At 54.6% G+C, this 16,851-nt stretch overlaps 2 protein-coding genes across 3 annotated transcripts; both read right to left on the bottom strand.

Annotated features, from left to right (window-relative positions):
* Positions 1-405: 405 nt before the first annotated feature.
* On the bottom strand, positions 406-5,456 carry FUOM (fucose mutarotase). Its single transcript, XM_081159031.1, has 6 exons — positions 5,356-5,456; positions 4,647-4,715; positions 3,185-3,255; positions 2,912-3,010; positions 2,146-2,219; positions 406-1,905 (listed from the first exon to the last, which is right to left on the bottom strand). Exons 1-6 carry the CDS (start codon positions 5,438-5,440, stop codon positions 1,839-1,841), a joined length of 465 nt encoding a protein of 154 aa, XP_081015157.1. The 5' UTR covers positions 5,441-5,456; the 3' UTR covers positions 406-1,838.
* A 2,939-nt stretch (positions 5,457-8,395) lies between these two features.
* ECHS1 (enoyl-CoA hydratase, short chain 1) lies at positions 8,396-16,043 on the bottom strand. 2 transcript variants are annotated; one of them, XM_081159023.1, is made up of 8 exons: positions 15,885-16,043; positions 14,527-14,724; positions 13,888-14,015; positions 12,995-13,094; positions 11,628-11,732; positions 11,035-11,154; positions 9,380-9,447; positions 8,396-8,539 (listed from the first exon to the last, which is right to left on the bottom strand). In XM_081159023.1, the coding sequence occupies exons 1-8, from the start codon at positions 15,970-15,972 to the stop codon at positions 8,474-8,476; spliced, it is 873 nt and encodes a 290-aa protein (XP_081015149.1). In that variant the 5' UTR covers positions 15,973-16,043; the 3' UTR covers positions 8,396-8,473. The 2 variants fall into 2 exon arrangements, with proteins under 2 accessions (XP_081015149.1, XP_081015150.1); XM_081159024.1 differs by lacking the exon at positions 11,035-11,154.
* Between the last annotated feature and the right edge of the window lie 808 nt (positions 16,044-16,851).

Here is a 16,851-nt window from a genome sequence, read left to right as displayed (position 1 = left end):
ACAATACACCTACCATATGACCCAACCATTGCACTCCACGTTCATCTGTCCAGACTTGGGTGTGCATGATCACAGCAAGCATATCCGAAACAGCCACACACAGGACACAACCCAGCTCATGCGTCCACATGATGGGAAACCCACTGCTCAGCAGCAGAAGGGGGTTATTGACACACACAACATGCACGATCCTATGACAACCGTTGAGTCCAAGGAGCCAGCCAACAGAGCACACACTGTCCCACTCATGTGACATTCCAGAATGTGCAAACTGACCTGTTCTGACAGAAAGTAGACTAGGTGGGGGGACAGGAGATGCAGGGTGACAGAGGTGCTGCATGGTTCTCTCAAGTGTAGACAACATTCAAATATATAAATATATTTTAAAGATTTTTTTTTTTTTTTAGAAGGGGAAAGAAACATTGATGTGAGAGCAAAACACCAATCAGCTGCCTCCTGCACAAGACCCCACCAGGGATCGAACCCGCAACCCAGACATGTGCCTTAACAGGGAATTGAACCCGTGACATTTCTGTGCACAGGATGACACCCAAACAACTGAGCCACACTGGCCAAGGAGATGTCCACATATATTTAATTGTATACTTGAAATGTGTAGTTTATCATGTGCCAATTAAAACTCAATAAAGCTGTTTAAAGAAAGACCCTGGTGTGGCCAGCAGTGACCATGGGGTCTGAGCTTAAGGCCTGGTAGTGATGGGCTCAGAACAGGGTTTTTTTCCCAAGGCTGAGCCCCAGATCTCCACTCAATGGGTTTGCCAGCCCCCCAGCCCCCACCCCGGAGCCTCTGTCAGGCCCTGAGGGACAGAGACCCAGGAGCCCCAGTCATCCCAGCTCCCACATTCACATGGCTGGAGGAAGATCTGGAGGAAGAAGGATCTCAGGGAGAGAACCTAGAGTCCAGGACAGTGGCTGGTGGAATTTCTTCTACCGAGACCCAGTCTGAGCATCTCGCGAAGTGCCACCGCAACCTCACAGGCTCCCCTTTGGGCCAGCCCTCTGCCTGGGCAGCCCTTATCCTCCCATCCTTCGCACCCCCCCATTTCCCAGGATAGCTCAGGCTTCTTCCTATTCAGCAGGCACTCAGCCACTGGGCTGAGGGAACACAGGCGTGGGGCCCAGCCGGCACCCCAGACAGCTCGAGTCCTCCACCCAGGGCTGCCCCACCCCATCCCACCAGCACTGCCTCCTGAGTAGCCCCTGCCACCTGCCCTTCTGCCTTTGGCCTGAAGGGCCTTGGTCCCCTCTCTAAGGACCACCCGAGTCTACAGCCTGAAGGACTGATGCAGAAGCCTCCACCCCACTCAGGGCCATCTGGACAGCCATTGGACCCACCTCCAGGCCTTCTGCAGTGTACTGAGTTACCACAGCCCCCAACCCAGGGCCCCTGCCCTGGTCCCCAGGTTCCTAGATCCTTAGGGTATCTACCTGTGTGAGCTCGTCTCAAATCCAGGGACTCACTGAGTCAGGAGGCCCAAACCTATTGGGAGGTGGAGGCCTTACTTCCCACCTGAGGCTCCATCTCGGCCATCTGGAGGCTACCCTCTGGGGAGCCAGCAGCCTCCCTGCCCTGGGCACAAACAAGCCTCTGAGTGAGAATGGTGTGTTGTTTAAGACTTTGGACTGAACGTTGACGAGTCGTTACACTTTTCCATCATTTTTCAGATCAAGAGAATCCCAGCCTGTCAGCACCCCTCCCCCCGCCCCAAGGACCTGCCTGTGCCCAAGCCCTGGCTGGGTGAGGTCTGGGTGCTGCTAGGCTGGGCAGGGCCTGCTGGTGGGGTTGTTGGATTTAGGGGTCCTGACTCTTCACCAGCCTAGAACAGGTCTTCGGGGGCCAGCACTCCCTTCTTGAGGATGAGGTTTCCGTAGAGGGCCGTCTCCCTGCATAAGGAGCTGAGCTGAGCACTGAGCCAGGCCAGAGTGCCCAGACCCCTGCTCTGCACCACCAGCTGGACAGCTCAGCTCCCCTATTCCCTGGGGCCCATCTCTCTCAGTGGGGCAGGGGCTGAGCAGAGGGTGGGGGGAGTTCTGGAGTGGGGAGGGGGAGGGCCTCACACCCAGCCCAGACCCAGTTGGACCCAGCCAACCCATCAGGACCCAGTGGATCCAGCGAGAACTTACCCAGTTGCTACAACAGCAAAAGCCTTCTTGGCCTGCTCATAAAACTCAAACCTCTCTATCTTCGCTAGGGGGCTCTGGAAGACAAAACCAGTGTGGTTGCCCAGAAACCCTCATGGGCCCAACAGGGGCATCAAGGGGCATGGTCTCTCTGAGCTTCATTTCTCTAGTTCTCCAGGCCGGGGTTCCAAGGATACTCGGCCTCCTACCTGTAAGGACCAGGGACTCAGGGGAGAGAGACAGGCAGGCTGTGGTGGGTGAGATGCCTGCTGTGCTTGGTGGCTGCCTGCCTGGGGCCCCTGAGCCCCTCTGATCTGCCCCAGGGGGTGGGGTAGGGGAGCCACTGTCCAGGATGGGAGACCAGGTGTCCTCTCTTCAGGTAGGTCCTGCCCAAGACCTGCCTGTGTGGGTGGTCCTGGGAGGACAGGCCTGACCCCTTGCTGGGTGGGATGGGGTGGGAAATGACACACAGAATCAGACCAGGCGTCTGACTACAAGATGGGGGCCTGGGGTATCCTACTTGCCTCAGCTCCACTTGGAGAGGCTGAGGTTGGTGAAGGCTCCCGGGTAGACAGGTGAAGATCCTGGGAGCATGTAAGAGGCTGGGGGCAGGGGGAAGCCACACCCCCAGGGTCACTCTTCTGCTGTGGGTGAGTAGGCGCTCACACAACCGTGGGGCAGAGTTTGGGGCACGTCTTCCCTTCCTCCCAGGCCTCCAAAGAGGTGCAGAGGGTCCCAACCCCATTCCCAGTGGGGGCAGCAAGCTTACCGAGCAGCCAGCCTCCAAGAGGATGGACTGGTAGCTCCACCACACCGGGGTCTGGAGGCCCCTTTCCCTGTCGCTGGACACCAGCTCCATCACAGCAGCCTGGGGATAGAGGGGTCAGCTCAGGGGCCCATCCATCCAGCTTCTCTAGGTACTTCCAGGCCCCCTTTGTTGGGTGATGGTTAGGGCTCCTCTGATCAGGGTGAGAATCCTTTGGGGACACATGCCCCCACCATGGCAAGTAGGTCCTCTGAGGTCTGGAAAAGGGGCCCTCACCGGGCTCTCCACATAGGTGTCCAGTGGCAGCAGTTTCAGCATGGCCTTCAGGAGCTGCGGGATGCCCAGGCCTGAGGGTAGAGAGTGCTGGCCTCAGACTCCGACCCTCCCAACCCAGCTGCCCACAGCGCCACCTGGTGGCCTCGTCTGGGCAAATCTTTCACACTGGGCCTCACTAAACCAGCAGGGACAGACTTGGGCTTAGAACAGAGGGACCACAGGCAACTGCTGCCCACCTGCTGACACCCATCAAGGTCACACTGATGTCTCCTCGCCTCGGCCACTGCACCTGTCATTGTTCTGGAACTGGGCCAGCCCTGACCATCCCCTTTACTCTGCACCATGCAGGTTGTTGGCTGTAACCTCAAAACACCTATCCACCAGGAGGGGTGCCTGGCTACCTCCTTGACCCCAGAGGCCCGGAGTTGCCACCTTTAGCCTATGACAAGGACACTGGAGTCTGGAAAGAGGCCTCTCTTGCCCAATGTGGCCCTAAACCTGTCTCACTTGACTCCCAGGCCCTTGCTCTTCCATAAAGTGGGTTTCTGATTGTTCAAGTAACACATGCTCATTGTACAAAATCGGGAAACACAGAAGCCTATGAAAAGAAAGAACTGGCTGTAATCTTACCACATATAAAGGAAACCCCGCTACCATCGAAGTTCATCTTCTTCTGCCCTTTTTCTTTGCATTTCTACATGATGAGACTTTTCTGACTGTTTGACTCTGAGTCCTACTTGCTTGCTCTCCACTAATGAGCAGTGTGTGTCTCTTTTGGTGGCTGTGCTGTGATTTACTTAAACACTCCTTATGTTCCATCATTCTGGCTTTTCCCATGGCCCACCCTGTCCCACCTTCCTTGGGAAGGAGAGCATCCGGAGTCACCTGACCCAGGATCTAAGGCACATCAGTTTAGCTCCCTGAGTGGGAAGTGGTAGCCAAAGCCACTGGGTCAGGATGGGGTCCTCAGCTCATGGCCCCCTTACTCTCAGTACTGCTAATTCTGCTCCTACCATCACCTCTGGGACCTGGCTCAAGGTCCCTCCCAGCCTCACCTCCCATCCACTGGTGAGGGTCAGAGGGTCTTTGAACATGTGGACAACTGGAGCCTGTGAGGCCAGGTACGAGAATTGGGATTTTTATGTCAGGGTAAAGGCTGAACACCTGACCTGACCTGGGGGAGGAGGGGGAAACCACTGCTCAGTCAGCCAGCAAGGTGCTTAGCTTCTATTTTCCCATTTTCAAGAAGTCACCAAGTGATATCTGAAATGGAGCAGGAGGCCCAGGTCACCTCTGGGGGCTGGGGGCTGCGGGGAACATCCTGAGGGCCCTGGCACATGGGTCACTGGTGAGTGCTTGGGGAACGGTGGAGGTGGGGGCAGAGCTGTAGCGCCTGGGGAGCTGGAGCCAGGACCACTGCCCACCCGCCCTAACCCCGCCTTGCAGGAGGTGGCACGCTCACCATCTGCGCGGATCTCCTCTGGGCCACACTTGCAGATGGAGGAGGTGGGGAAGTTCACGTCTGCAAGAACTGAAGAGCCAGCTGCGTTAGACATCCCGGCTCCGCATGGGTGGACGCGGACAGTGGGGTAACCGATGGCACATGCCAGGCCACGCCCACTGGCCTCACCCGCTCCCTACAGGGAGAGGGGGAGGGGTGGGAAACCCAAGGCCTGGGAGGAGAGGGAGTTACCAGGCGTAGGAGAAACTGTGCAGTTGTTACCAGGACGAAGGCGGAGCTTGGGACCCGCAGCCTTCACCCTGAATCCAGCCCACGGCCCCAGTTAAAGGGAAGCAGCCTCAGGCACAGGGGGATGTGACTGCTTGGGGGCCATCTGGGGAGGGGTCTCGAGAAAGAGCAGCACACTGGGCCTGAGGGAACCAAGGCCGTCAGGCACCTCCCCCAACGGAGCCCAGCCGGGTCAAGGGACACGTCCTCGTGACCGCCTGGGGCCAACCAAAGCCTGGGCTGGGGCCGGGGCCAGCCGCAGCCACGTGGGCGGGGGTGGAGTCCTACTCGATGCCCTCACCTGACCCCACTCTTCCGCACGGAAACAGCTGGGTCCAGGACTCCCGGGGGAGCCCCCACCACCACCCTGGCGAGCCTCCTCTTACTTCTGCCCTGAGGGTGGGGGTTCCCGATCCCCAGGCTGTGTCCCCTGCCGACTCACCGATTGTGTCTCCGTGCCCCATCCGAGCAAGGACGTACAGCAGCTCTGGGGACAGCAGCGCTGGGATGCCCTTCAGCACCACCATGCTTGCGGGAGGAAGGGGCGGGGCAGGGGCGGGGCCTGCGGGGCGGGGCGGGGCCGCTGGAGCTGGAAGCAGGGCGCTGCGCTAGGGTGTGGTGGGAGAGGTGGGGTGACATACAGTCCAGCCCCTCACCAGGTTCAAGACCCTGACACCGCTGTGTGTTTGGGGTCGGGGCTTCCCACCCCGCTTGGTGTCCTGGGGTGGCGGCCAGGTGGTGGACTTACTCCCGGAGCCTACCCGCCCTGGAGGGGACAGGGAGGACTGGCGGGGGTGGGGGGTGGGGACTCGGTCTGTGTGCTAGGAGCACCTAGATGGGGCTCTCTCCAGCACCACCCACCAGCTGAGAGCCACTGTAGCCTGTCTGGATTCCTGACCCACATAGACTGTCAGAAAGAATAACTGATTTAGGGTTAAGGCCCTAAATTTAGGGATCATTTGTTATGCAGCAATAGCTGACTAACGCAGGTGGCTCCTGTACCCTGTGGCACTGCCCTTGGCCTCCAGAGCCCTGTGTCTGTTCTCTCCCAACCCTCTCCCCCCACTCAGGCTGTGGGGCAGACACCAGCACATGTGCCCGTGAGTGCACTGGCCTGGTCAAACCCTCGCTTAAGAACCCACCACCAAACTCATTGCCCAGCCTACAGATGGGCTCTTGCTGAGCCCCAGTGGGCCCTTAGCCCTCCCTGCTCTGCCTCCTCAAGCCTCACCTTGGAGGGTTGCCCTGCTCACCTGCCCAACTACCTGAGTACTCACTGCTGCCTGCCCAGCAGGAAGTGGCCTAACCCACTGTTGCCCTGACAGGTGGAACCATCTCCACAGAGCAAGTATGATGGGGTAGGACTTGGGGGCAGGTGGCAGCCAGCAGGGCCTCACCCCCCCTAACCTCAGCCCATCTGTTAAGTTGCTCTGCTGCATGCATCAGTATGGAAAACCAGTGGGGTCCCCGGAGTGCCTCACCTTGGAGGGTCTGAGGATGTTCTGAGGCTTGGGGGCTCTCATCTAGGGCAGTTACTGCCCCTTCACCTGTGAAGCCCTCCCAAGTGGTAGGAGGACATGGGTCTTGGTCCCATACCCCAGGACTTGTGTGACTCTCCCATTGGATGTTTATCTGAGAGCCTGGTTTAAGATGGAGGGTCCAGAGTTCTGAGCTGGGCTGTGATGTGAGAATTAAATGGCAGATGTTCAGTGGGGGCAGGGGTGGTTTCCTATAACTAGGGTCACTCCGCCACCCAGTGTCCTGTGAGGTGTCTGACAATGCACAGCAATCCAGGGGATGTGGCTGGCCCTCCTAGAGTCTGAAGCCCCCAGAGGGACCTTGGTACATAAACTCTGTCTCCCACAGCAAATGGCACTAAATATGACAGCCACCACACACAGGTCTGTTCAGGCATCTCCTACACAATGCATGCACCAGCTCTAATCCAGGCCTGGAAATGGGATTCAGATGCAAGTAGTCCTGACATCAGTCTTGGAGACTCAGCCAGCCCAGCACTGAGAAGAGGCCCTGCTGACGTACAGCCCGAATTCCCACTTGCACAGCCCTGCAACGTGCAGACTCACTTCTCACAATCTCAGATATGCTCCACTTAAGAGCAAGGTTTCATGCACACAACATTCACCAGTGTTATCAGTGATAGTTCCGAAAACTAAGAAACTGGATGCAATCTAAATACTCAACACCAGGGAAAAAGTCAATTAGCCAAACATACCAATATCATAAAACATTCCAGGGCCATTTAAAAGAATGCTAGCAGGAATTCTATTGAGCAATGAAAAGAAACTATTACATGTTGCGACCTTGATGAACCTTGAAAACATTATACTAAATTCACAGAAACAGGAAGAAAGTAGTGTAGAGGTTGTGGGGTGGGTGGGGGGTGGGGAAAGGGGAGCTGGAGTTAATGGGGATACAGCTTGTTTGGGTTGAAGAAACAGTTCGGAGGTGGACGGTGGTGATTGCTGCAGGACTCTGCAAACACACTTAATGCCACTGAAACGTACATTTTAAAATGGTCAATTTTATGTTATATATATATTACCACAATTAAAAAGAATTCTAGTTCGGCGGGCGTGGTTCAGCAGTTGAGCACTGACCTATGATCCAGGAAATCAAGGTTCAATTCCCGGTCAGGGCACATGCCCGGGTTGCAGGCTCAACCCTCAGTAGGGGGCGTGCAGGAGACAGCCAATCAATGACTTATCATTGATGTTTCTATCTCTCTCTCTTCCTCTCTCTGAAATCAGTAAAGATCAAAAAAAAAAAAAGATTTCTAGTCAAAGAAGAGAAGAGGGTGCGGCGGTGTGACAGACACAGATAATGAGTGTGCTTTGCAGAGGGTGAGCATGGAACCCCATTTCTGTAAAAAGAAAACTGAACTATACACTTGTGCATGTGTGTGCGAGCACGTGTGTGCGAGCATGTGTGAGTGAATGTGTGTGCACGTGTGGACATGTGTAGGCACCAAAAAATCTCTAGAAGGCTGCATGCCCGTTAACAGTGTTTCCCTAGGAGTGTGCCAGGGGTGGCTTACTTTAAGGACTTCTGTGTGAATGTTGTCACTTATAATGACAAAAAAAAAGTTTAAAGAATTGCTAGGACATTCAACTTTAGAGAGGATTAAAAGAGAGGGGTAATGTGACTTGAAGTCTGTCATTTAGTGAACAGTAAGTCTCTTTAAAGAGCCACCAGCCAAGCCTGCCCTCTGAGTCACTTTTACCAACTCTCAACTACAGGCAGCCAAACAGGGGACGTGCCCTGCCTGAATGCAATGTGCTGTACAAAGGGACAGTTTGGCACTGAAACATCTCTCAGTTTCTAAATCAAGTAAAAACTTAAATACACTGAAGGCTCATGAGTGGAACTGTTGATTAAGAAGCTCAGGTCAGAAAGCGAACATGTTCCACACACTGATTCTCACGACCCAGCACCATCGAAGAGAAAGTGCACGTCACCTACACTGCCCTTTAAAAGAGAGTTTATTTGTTCTAAAACTATTTTTCCTTTCAATGGAGGTTTTAAGGCTGAGGCAGCAGTTCTTACTGGTCTTTGAAGTTGGCCTTTCTCTTTTCCACGAATGCGGTCATCCCTTCTTTCCGGTCGTCCTGGTGGGAGAGAGAATAAAGCTGAGCTGGATGTCACATATCCTAGTGGGTCAGGCACAGGCTCTCCACACTCACAGGTGGGAGGACAGGGAGGATTCCGGAAACCCGGGAATGGTCCAGATCCCCTGACTTTAGAGTAGGGCCGGCCTGGGAATGGGTGTTTTCACACCACCCCCTCACCCCACGACGTTCACTTAGGAACCACGAACGTGTGAGTCAAATAAAGTCTCATCTACTGAGAACCTCAGATGCACGCTATCTGAATCATTTGCCAAATCATCACCTGGATTCAGCAGTACCTGGGGTGTCACGGGGCAGGAACCTACTCTACCTCTGCATCTTTTCCTGTGTGTACATGTGTGTGTGCACATGTGTGTGCACATGCACGCGCACACACACACAGGCACACACACATCTTCACTTCCTCAAGAGCCAAAGCAATTTCTTATCTTTTTTTCATAAAACACATATATATGACCCGGTAATAAAAGAGATGAATTTGAATGACTGTTAGAAGAATGATTTTCTTTACATCGCTGGCAGAAATCCTAGAAAACATTGCCCTAAACCCCATTCCAAGTGACTGGAGTGACAGGAAATCATGGGTAAACAGACTGCATTTAAGAGCCAATTCGGAAGTGCTCTCGTGATAGGAAACGGCCCTGGCTCTGTCTGTCCTTCTGAACTTCCACACACTGATCGAGCCCCCGACCCAACTACTGGCGCTAGCAGCTCTGACCAAAGGGGAGTGGGGCTGGGCGATAAAATCTACGAGGAAATTCTCAGCAGCATGTATGGCTGGAAGATGTAAGAGTCTTTACTTGAATGTTGTTTACTCACGGTAGCAAAAGTTGAATAGAAGAGTTTCTTTTCCAACTTATTTCCCTCTGTTAATGTCATTTCAAAAGCTGAAAAAGAAAACCCTGCTGTTATGGAGATGCTGGAGCTGGGAGTACTTCTCTGTGGTGACAGGAAAAAGTCTCCACAGCCCCTGTACTTAAACCTGATTTAAAATGTGGCCTGGGAAGCCCTGACGCCCCAGCTCAGTTCCTCTCCTGGAAGAGAGGGCGAGAAACTGCATGAAAGGTGGAACGTAAACTGTCCAATCACAGAGGATCTGAGGCAGCCCATAAAATTGTACTTTAAAAGTATTAAAGGCCCTGGCCAGGTAGCTCAGTTGGTTAGAGCATCTGGATACGCCAAGGTTGCAGGTTCCAACGCTGGTCAGGGCACATACAAACAAAACAACCAATGATGCATAAATGAGGACAGCAGATCAATGTTTCTCTCTCTCTCTCTCAAATCAATAAAAATTAAAAAATAAATTAAGTATTAAAAAACAATAATTAAGGCCCAGCCAGGTGTGGCTCAGAGGTTGAGTATCAACCTAGGATCCAGGAGATCACGGTTCAATTCCTGGCCAGGGCACATGCCCGGGTAGCAAGCTAGGATCCAGTTCAATTCCAGGTCAGGGCACATGCCTGGGTTGCGAGCTCGATCCCCAGTCGGGGGTGTGCAGGATGCAGCCGATCAATGACTCTCTCATCACTGATGTTTCTATCTCTCTCTCTCTCCCTTCCTCTCTCTGAAATCAATAAAGATATATTAAAAAAATATATACTTTTTTAAAAAAATTAAATTAAAAAAACACAATAATTAAGGATGAAAAGCAGAAAAGGGAACACTGTGCCAGAACAGAGTGGCCCTGGGCTACCTTTTTCTGGCAGCACCTAGAGCTATTTGTCCTCGGGGAAGGCAGAGTCAGAGCAGGTGCCATGACTATGGACACACACACACACACACACACACACACACACACAGTAGCAGCACCGCCTCTTAAGTGCGTGTTCTGTGCAGTCCCTGTCCTGCCACCTCACAAGTACCAGCTCACCAAACTAAGGCCGGCAGAACACCAGAGGCAGGACCATTTTCCTGAGGACAACTACAGACTCAGAGGGCACACGTCTGTCCCAGGCTCCTGTCTCTCAGCAAGCAACAATGAGCAAACGGACAACCTTAACTCAACGCTGCAAATAAATGGCCACATTAAAACTCTGGGAATTCTTAGTTGGAGCTGCTGCACCAGGGGAGTGCTCCCAGGGGGTCCAGGGAGCCTGCACCCCTTAGGCCAAGCTGCTGGCTATTTGCACAGCCCTGACCAGCTGAGGAAGAATCTCTTCACTCAGGCTCCAGAGGAGAACTGAGTTTCTCAGGAGCTGACTTGTTCCATGTCAGGCCTTCTCCCTGCACAGCCAGTGCCTGTCTCTGTCTGTCCCCCAGGATGACATATTCTTGGTCCCATACCAACAGGAGCTCAGAACATTTCAACAGAATTTGTGAGTGAGCAACTAGAAACTAAAATTCTACAAAGAGCCAAATTCAAAATACTGAGAATCCTAACAATTTTTGTCCAGGATGGGTGCCTAATTCAGAGCCTACCCCCTGAAGCTGTGCAGTCCTGGTGGCCCTCTCCTTCCTCCCTGGCACAGCCCTACCTGCATTCACTGATTCTTTGGCCATTGCTGATATAATTTTAGAATTGCTGGCAATTTTTTCTGCACACCGGATGGCTTCGTCGACCAGTTTCTCAACAGGAAAAATTTTGCTTACAAGACCTAAAACACGAAAAGGTGAACAACATGAGGAGACAGCACTGGTTATATTTCTCTTTGAGTGATGATGACACTTTGAGAGCAGAGGTCTTTCAGGGTGTTAACAAGGGGCTACAGCAACACAGGAAAGGTTGCACCCTGTCCTCAAGGTGGGGCAATGCTCTCAGCTGCAACTATGGTCACTCGACTCTGACAGAACCACATCACTCAGTGGCGGGGACAGGGTGTGCCTGTCGGGTCTCAGAGAATCCCCATTGCTTACGTTGAGCTTTAGGAAATGCCTTGGTTTAACATTACTCTGTAACCTGTGTGTATGTTTTAGCTACTCTTTTTACATACGGGGTGTCAATAAAGGTAGCAGTCCCCTGGGTTGTCAGGAGCCCTGAAAGCACTGTGCTGATCACCTACAGGAGCAGCTGGAGGCACCCCTCCCCTCTCCTCATGAGGGGGCTCTATAGGGCGACCCTGGCCCGTACCTGCTTCCTTGGCTTCCTGGGCTGAGATCCGGTCACCAGTGAGGACCATCTCCATAGCCAGAGACTTTCCGACAGCACGGGTCAGCCTCTGGGTGCCCCCCGCACCTGCAAGGACAGAAGGCTGCAGATCACAGCTGGCTCTGTGGCCAGTATAAGCCAGGATGCAGACACACTGCTGGAAAGTTCTGAGGGGCTAAAAATGGGCCTCTCAGGTGGGGCAAGGCGGCCAGCAGTGGGGGAGGCAGGAGACCCGAGAAACCCTGGGGGGCCTCCTTTGCATGCTCAATCCCCTCTACCTGGCACCTCAGTCTCCTGCATCAGCACCTCTCGTACATGAGTCAGATTCCAGACAGATCACAGAGCTTGTAGTTTCCAGCCTCAGACCCAGCTTGGGGGGCAGCCTCTGAACTGACCTGCTCCCCTCAGGGTCTGAGCCCAGAGCAGGGCTCCTGCCTCCTGGGACATTCTGAATGTCCCTTTCTCTCCCAGTGCTCTGTAGGTGCCCAGCCAACAATGCTCCCCTCCACGTGCCCCGACACCCTCCCAAAAGCTGGAAAGAGAGCAGTCTGCCCAATCATCTGCCCCATGGTGAATCCAGGGCACCAGGGCAAGTCAAGGAGCCCACCTGAGGGAGACAGCCACAGTGCAACAGACTCAAACCTCTGGCACTGGGATGGGAAGAGGCCAGTGATCAGCAGAGCTCATGCGGGGCTGCCCTCACCCTCAGCCAAAGGGATACACTTTCCTGCCCACCCTGTCTGGCTCAGGAGATACTCTGGGCAGAGACCTTTGGGGGCATAAGCCTGGAGTCTTGATTAGGTGGACCCCAGGGGCAGAGGCCACACTATTTGCCCACTGCTCCTGTTGACCTCTGTGCATGGGGGTCTGATTACCTGCTCTGCTGAACTTGGGTGAGGCCATAAACTTGCTCTGGTCACTGGAACATGAGCAGATATGACATGTGTCACTTTGGGCACAAGCTCTCAGGGCTGGCCCTTGGTCACCATGTTCTGAGCTTCTAACCTACAAGGACCCTAAGCCAGTGTTTGGTCACCCCTTCCGAATGGCATCGGACACAGGATCTGGTCATCACCCAAGGAGCTGGCATAGCTCCATGACCCTCATGGCCTGGCCATCTCTGAGTGCTGTTGTGACCACTTACACTTAATGTGTTAGGAGGCAGAGGGAGCAATGGGCACAGACACACAGCCGCCCATCCAGTGCTCACACAACAACCCCAAGCCCCTTGTCATGTGCAAGCTGCGTGCTTCTGTCTGTTCCTGGAGAAGCCCTCAAGCCCCTACAAGGTGGGCAGACTCTGGGAAGCGACCTGAAGAGCTTAAGCTGGAGATGTCACCCCTCTTTACCTGGGATGGTTCCTAGTAGGATTTCCGGCTGTGCAAACTGGGCTTTCTCTCCAGCATAAATGATATCACACATCATAGCAAGTTCACAGCCGCCACCAAGCTGCAAAACATGAGGTGTCACCCAGGGGACCCAGTCATAAAATCACTCTATTTGCTTATTTAAATATTCTAGTAAAATGAAACATAGTCTGGGGTATAGCAAAGATTAACACAGTGGTGCAAAGTTAGTTAAGTGTTCCCATGAATTACCTACAAATGACTGATGCTGGCCACTCTCTGTAAAGGGCCAAACAGCAAACACTTTCGGGGTTGTGGGTCCTAAGGTCTCTGCTGTGGGGGCTTGAAGGCGGCCACAGGGAGTGAGCAAACCAACGGGCATGGCTGTTCCAATAAACTTGAGTCGCTGACCCTGGCTTACACCAAGGGAGCCTTATTAAATAGTCACAAATTGAAATGCTCTCATCACTTCTCTTCAGGCTATGACAAACCCAGCACCTCTGAGCAGTACACGCCTGCAGGAGACCCTGATGCACCAAAGAGAGGACACAGAGCTTTCAAAGGTAGCTAAAGAGGCTAGTTTATATTGCAGCGCTGGTCAGTCATTAAAACTGTACAAAAAGCCAGCATGTGCACCCTTAACATAGGAGAAGAGAGAAACATTCCAGGGAGTCACAGGGGTCACTGTGAACACTGGGGGATCAGCTGACAAAAGCAGATGCTGAAACACCTCCTCTTCTTACAGTCCTTGGCTTGTTAGCATCGAGTGGGAAAGGTCTACTAGTCTGGGAACTAGACTTAGGCCTTTTCAAAATAAAAACCATTTATATGTCACACTCACAAGTTCTAGTCTATAAGGAATTCTGAGTGAGAGGGAGACTCAGGCTGACACTCACAGCATAACCATTGACAGCAGCTATGACTGGCTTCTTGACCCGGGTGAGGTGGTCCCAGTGGCTCAAGAACCCAGTGGAGTAACAGTCCTGGAATCTTTGGTTCTGCATCTCCTTGATATCGGCTCCAGCTGGTAGAAATGAGGCCCCAGTTACCAGAGTACAAAGACCCCAATAGGCAGCTACTGGGTGTCCACCATGAGCAGACATGAGGGCTCCTGGGGATACCTGGTTTGTGCAGTGATGGACAGTGGCAAGTCTCTGTGATACGTGTTCAAAGAGGTGATACAGAGGGACCACGAGACAAGAAACAGACTAGAAGTGGACTCAGAGAAGGCTAGGTTATTCATCAGTCACTTGAGCCCTCAACACACAATACCTAACTATGGAGGACCTGAATCACTTTGAATAAACTTACTTTGCTGGCAGAGCACACCTGAGTGTTAAATATACCGAGCACCTCATCCAGGCAGTTCCCCAGCTCTTTTCCACTTTACATGTAAATAAACCCCAAGTTGTATGAGGTTTTCTGACCCTACCTCAGATATGTAAGTCTGTTTGCAACACCACACACCATGAGCATGATCATGGTCAGACCACCCTTGCACACCTGGGTGACCTGCCACCATGCTCCCACCACACCTGCAAATGCCTTCTCCCCGCCGGTGAGGACGATGGCTCCCACGGCTGGGTCCTTCTCGAAGGCCTCCAGCGCCTGGTTGAGCTCCGTGATCAGGCCATTGCAGAGTGCGTTGAGTGCTTTGGGGCGGTTCAGTTGGATCAAGCCGACGTTGTGGTTCTTCCCCTTCTTGTCTGTGATGATGTACTCAAAGTGAGACCCTGGGGCAAGAAGAAAATAGGAGATTTTTATTCATATAGGCATCAAACTGGGGGGATGTACCCTCATCCATGGACACAGCGATCCCGGCAGGGTTGAGGGACTCCTGACCAGTCCCCGGCGGCTGCCGCACGCAGCTCTCAGCTACATGTGTGGCCTCTGTACCACTTTCTGCTTCCACGGATGTTTGAATCTTTCCTATGTTAAAAAAAACGGCAATGGCCAGGCCAGGCGTGGCTCAGCGGTTGAGCGTCGACCTAGGATCCAGGCGATCGGGGTTGGATTCCTGGTCAGGGCACATGCCCGGGTTGCGGGCTCGATCAATGACTCTCTCATCATTGATGTTTCTCTCTCTCTCTCTCTCTCTCTCTCTGTCTCTCTCTCTCTCTCTTTTCCTCTCTCTGAAGTCAATAAAGATATATTTTTTTAAAAACACACACAAAAAAACAAAAAACAGCAATGAACAACAGCCCACAGCAGCCTTCTTTCCATCAGCACGAGACCTGTGATTCCACAGAAACGAGGGAGGAATTCGTTCTTTCAGTGCCAACTGGGTGAGGGGAATTGAGCTGTGAACAGAACAGAGCTCTGGCCTTGCTGAGTGGAGTGCACAGTCTGATGGGCGGCACACACGGGCACAGGTGACTTTCCATTGCCCGGAGGGCACACCGCTCAGATTTGGGGGTGCTGGAGAGGAGGAGGGTTAACGTGAGAAGACAAAGGCGCGCGTCTGCATGTGCAGTGGCTGCTGTCTTGGACGGTAACACGGGGATCACAGTACCTACACCCTGGGCTTCCTGGGGAGTAACTGGAAGAGCAAGTGTTCGGCCGCAGCGTGGCGATCAGAAGACCCAAACCGATTGCTGATTACAGCCAGGGAGCAGAAGCGGAGGGTCAGAGAGAGATCGGGGTGACACCGACACGACTTGGTACTGGGTGGTGAGCTGGAGGCAGGGGTGAAGGAAGGGGGCCGGGCGGCGGGCGGGCAGGAGGCGGCGCGGGGCGGGCGCCCCCTGCAACTCCAGCGGCGCCTCCCGCACACCCCCTTCAAGGCAGGTAAACCCAGCGGACGTGCAGAGCCAGCTCCAGACGCGACGTGACCCGACCGAGGCCCAGGGCTCAGCGAGCTCGGCGCTACGGCGGCGGCCCCACCCGCACTCACCCGAGGCGAAAGGGCGCAGCGCCGCGCAGCCGGGTCGGGGGAGCAGCGGGACGCGGGCCCGCAGCAGCAGAACTCGCGCGGCGGCCATGGCGCTCCGGGGACGACTCGCCCCGCCCGCCTCCCGCGGCCCGCGGAGCCGCCCCCGGAGCCGCCCCGGGCCGAGCCACTCAGGGTCCGCCCCGCCCATAAGCCGGCATCGCGAGACCGCGCCCCTATCGCGAGATCAGTCCTGGAGATTGGGGCGGGGCCTGAGCCGGATGGAAGGGGAAGACAGGGTCAGGGGTTAGGACGAGAGTCGTGGGGCAGAAGGCGGGTCGTGGTGTCGCACTCTCGCCCGGGCCTGCTGCTGCCCGACTCCGAGGGGTTGGAAGTAGCCCTGAGACCGCTGAGCGCGTACCGGTCGAGCCCCGCACCCTGGGGGGTCTGTCCGCGCGTGGGACCCGCGCCCCCTGCCGAGGGCCGCCCCGCGTCCCGCCTGGAGGCCACCCGCCCGCCCCGCCGAGCCCTGCGGCGTCTAAGTGCCCACGGGGCCCCCTCGGCGACTCGGACGGACCCAGGCTCGGGACGCCCGGCGGCGTCGCCTCCTCGCTTCTCCTGAGCAGAGGTGGTTGCTAGGTCGGCCCTTGGCCCTTGCCCCACCATTTTCCCGGGTGTCCGCGAGCCAGGCACGTTCCCCCCACTTCCCAGGTGACCCACCTCCAGCCACACCTGGAAGCCGCACACAAGCTGTCGGGCACACAAATCCAAACACATTAGGGAAGGCATAGGTTCTGCAGCCCCTCAGTGCTGGCGGGACACAGCCTGTGACCCTGAAATCCGCTCTCAGGATCAACAGCTCAGGCCCCAGCACTTCCCTTCTTTTACCCCTTGTCCTCCATGAAAAGCAAGCGGCTGTCTGTAGCAACCAGGTAAATTTGCGGTGGGGAGAGTTGAGTGCTTAGACAAGGGAAAGACAGACATCCCTTTT

This window comes from Miniopterus schreibersii (genome assembly GCF_964146895.1).
Source record: "Miniopterus schreibersii genome assembly, chromosome: 14".
In the NCBI taxonomy this organism is placed as follows: domain Eukaryota; kingdom Metazoa; phylum Chordata; class Mammalia; order Chiroptera; family Miniopteridae; genus Miniopterus; species Miniopterus schreibersii.
This window is presented reverse-complemented; position numbering and strand designations above follow the sequence as displayed.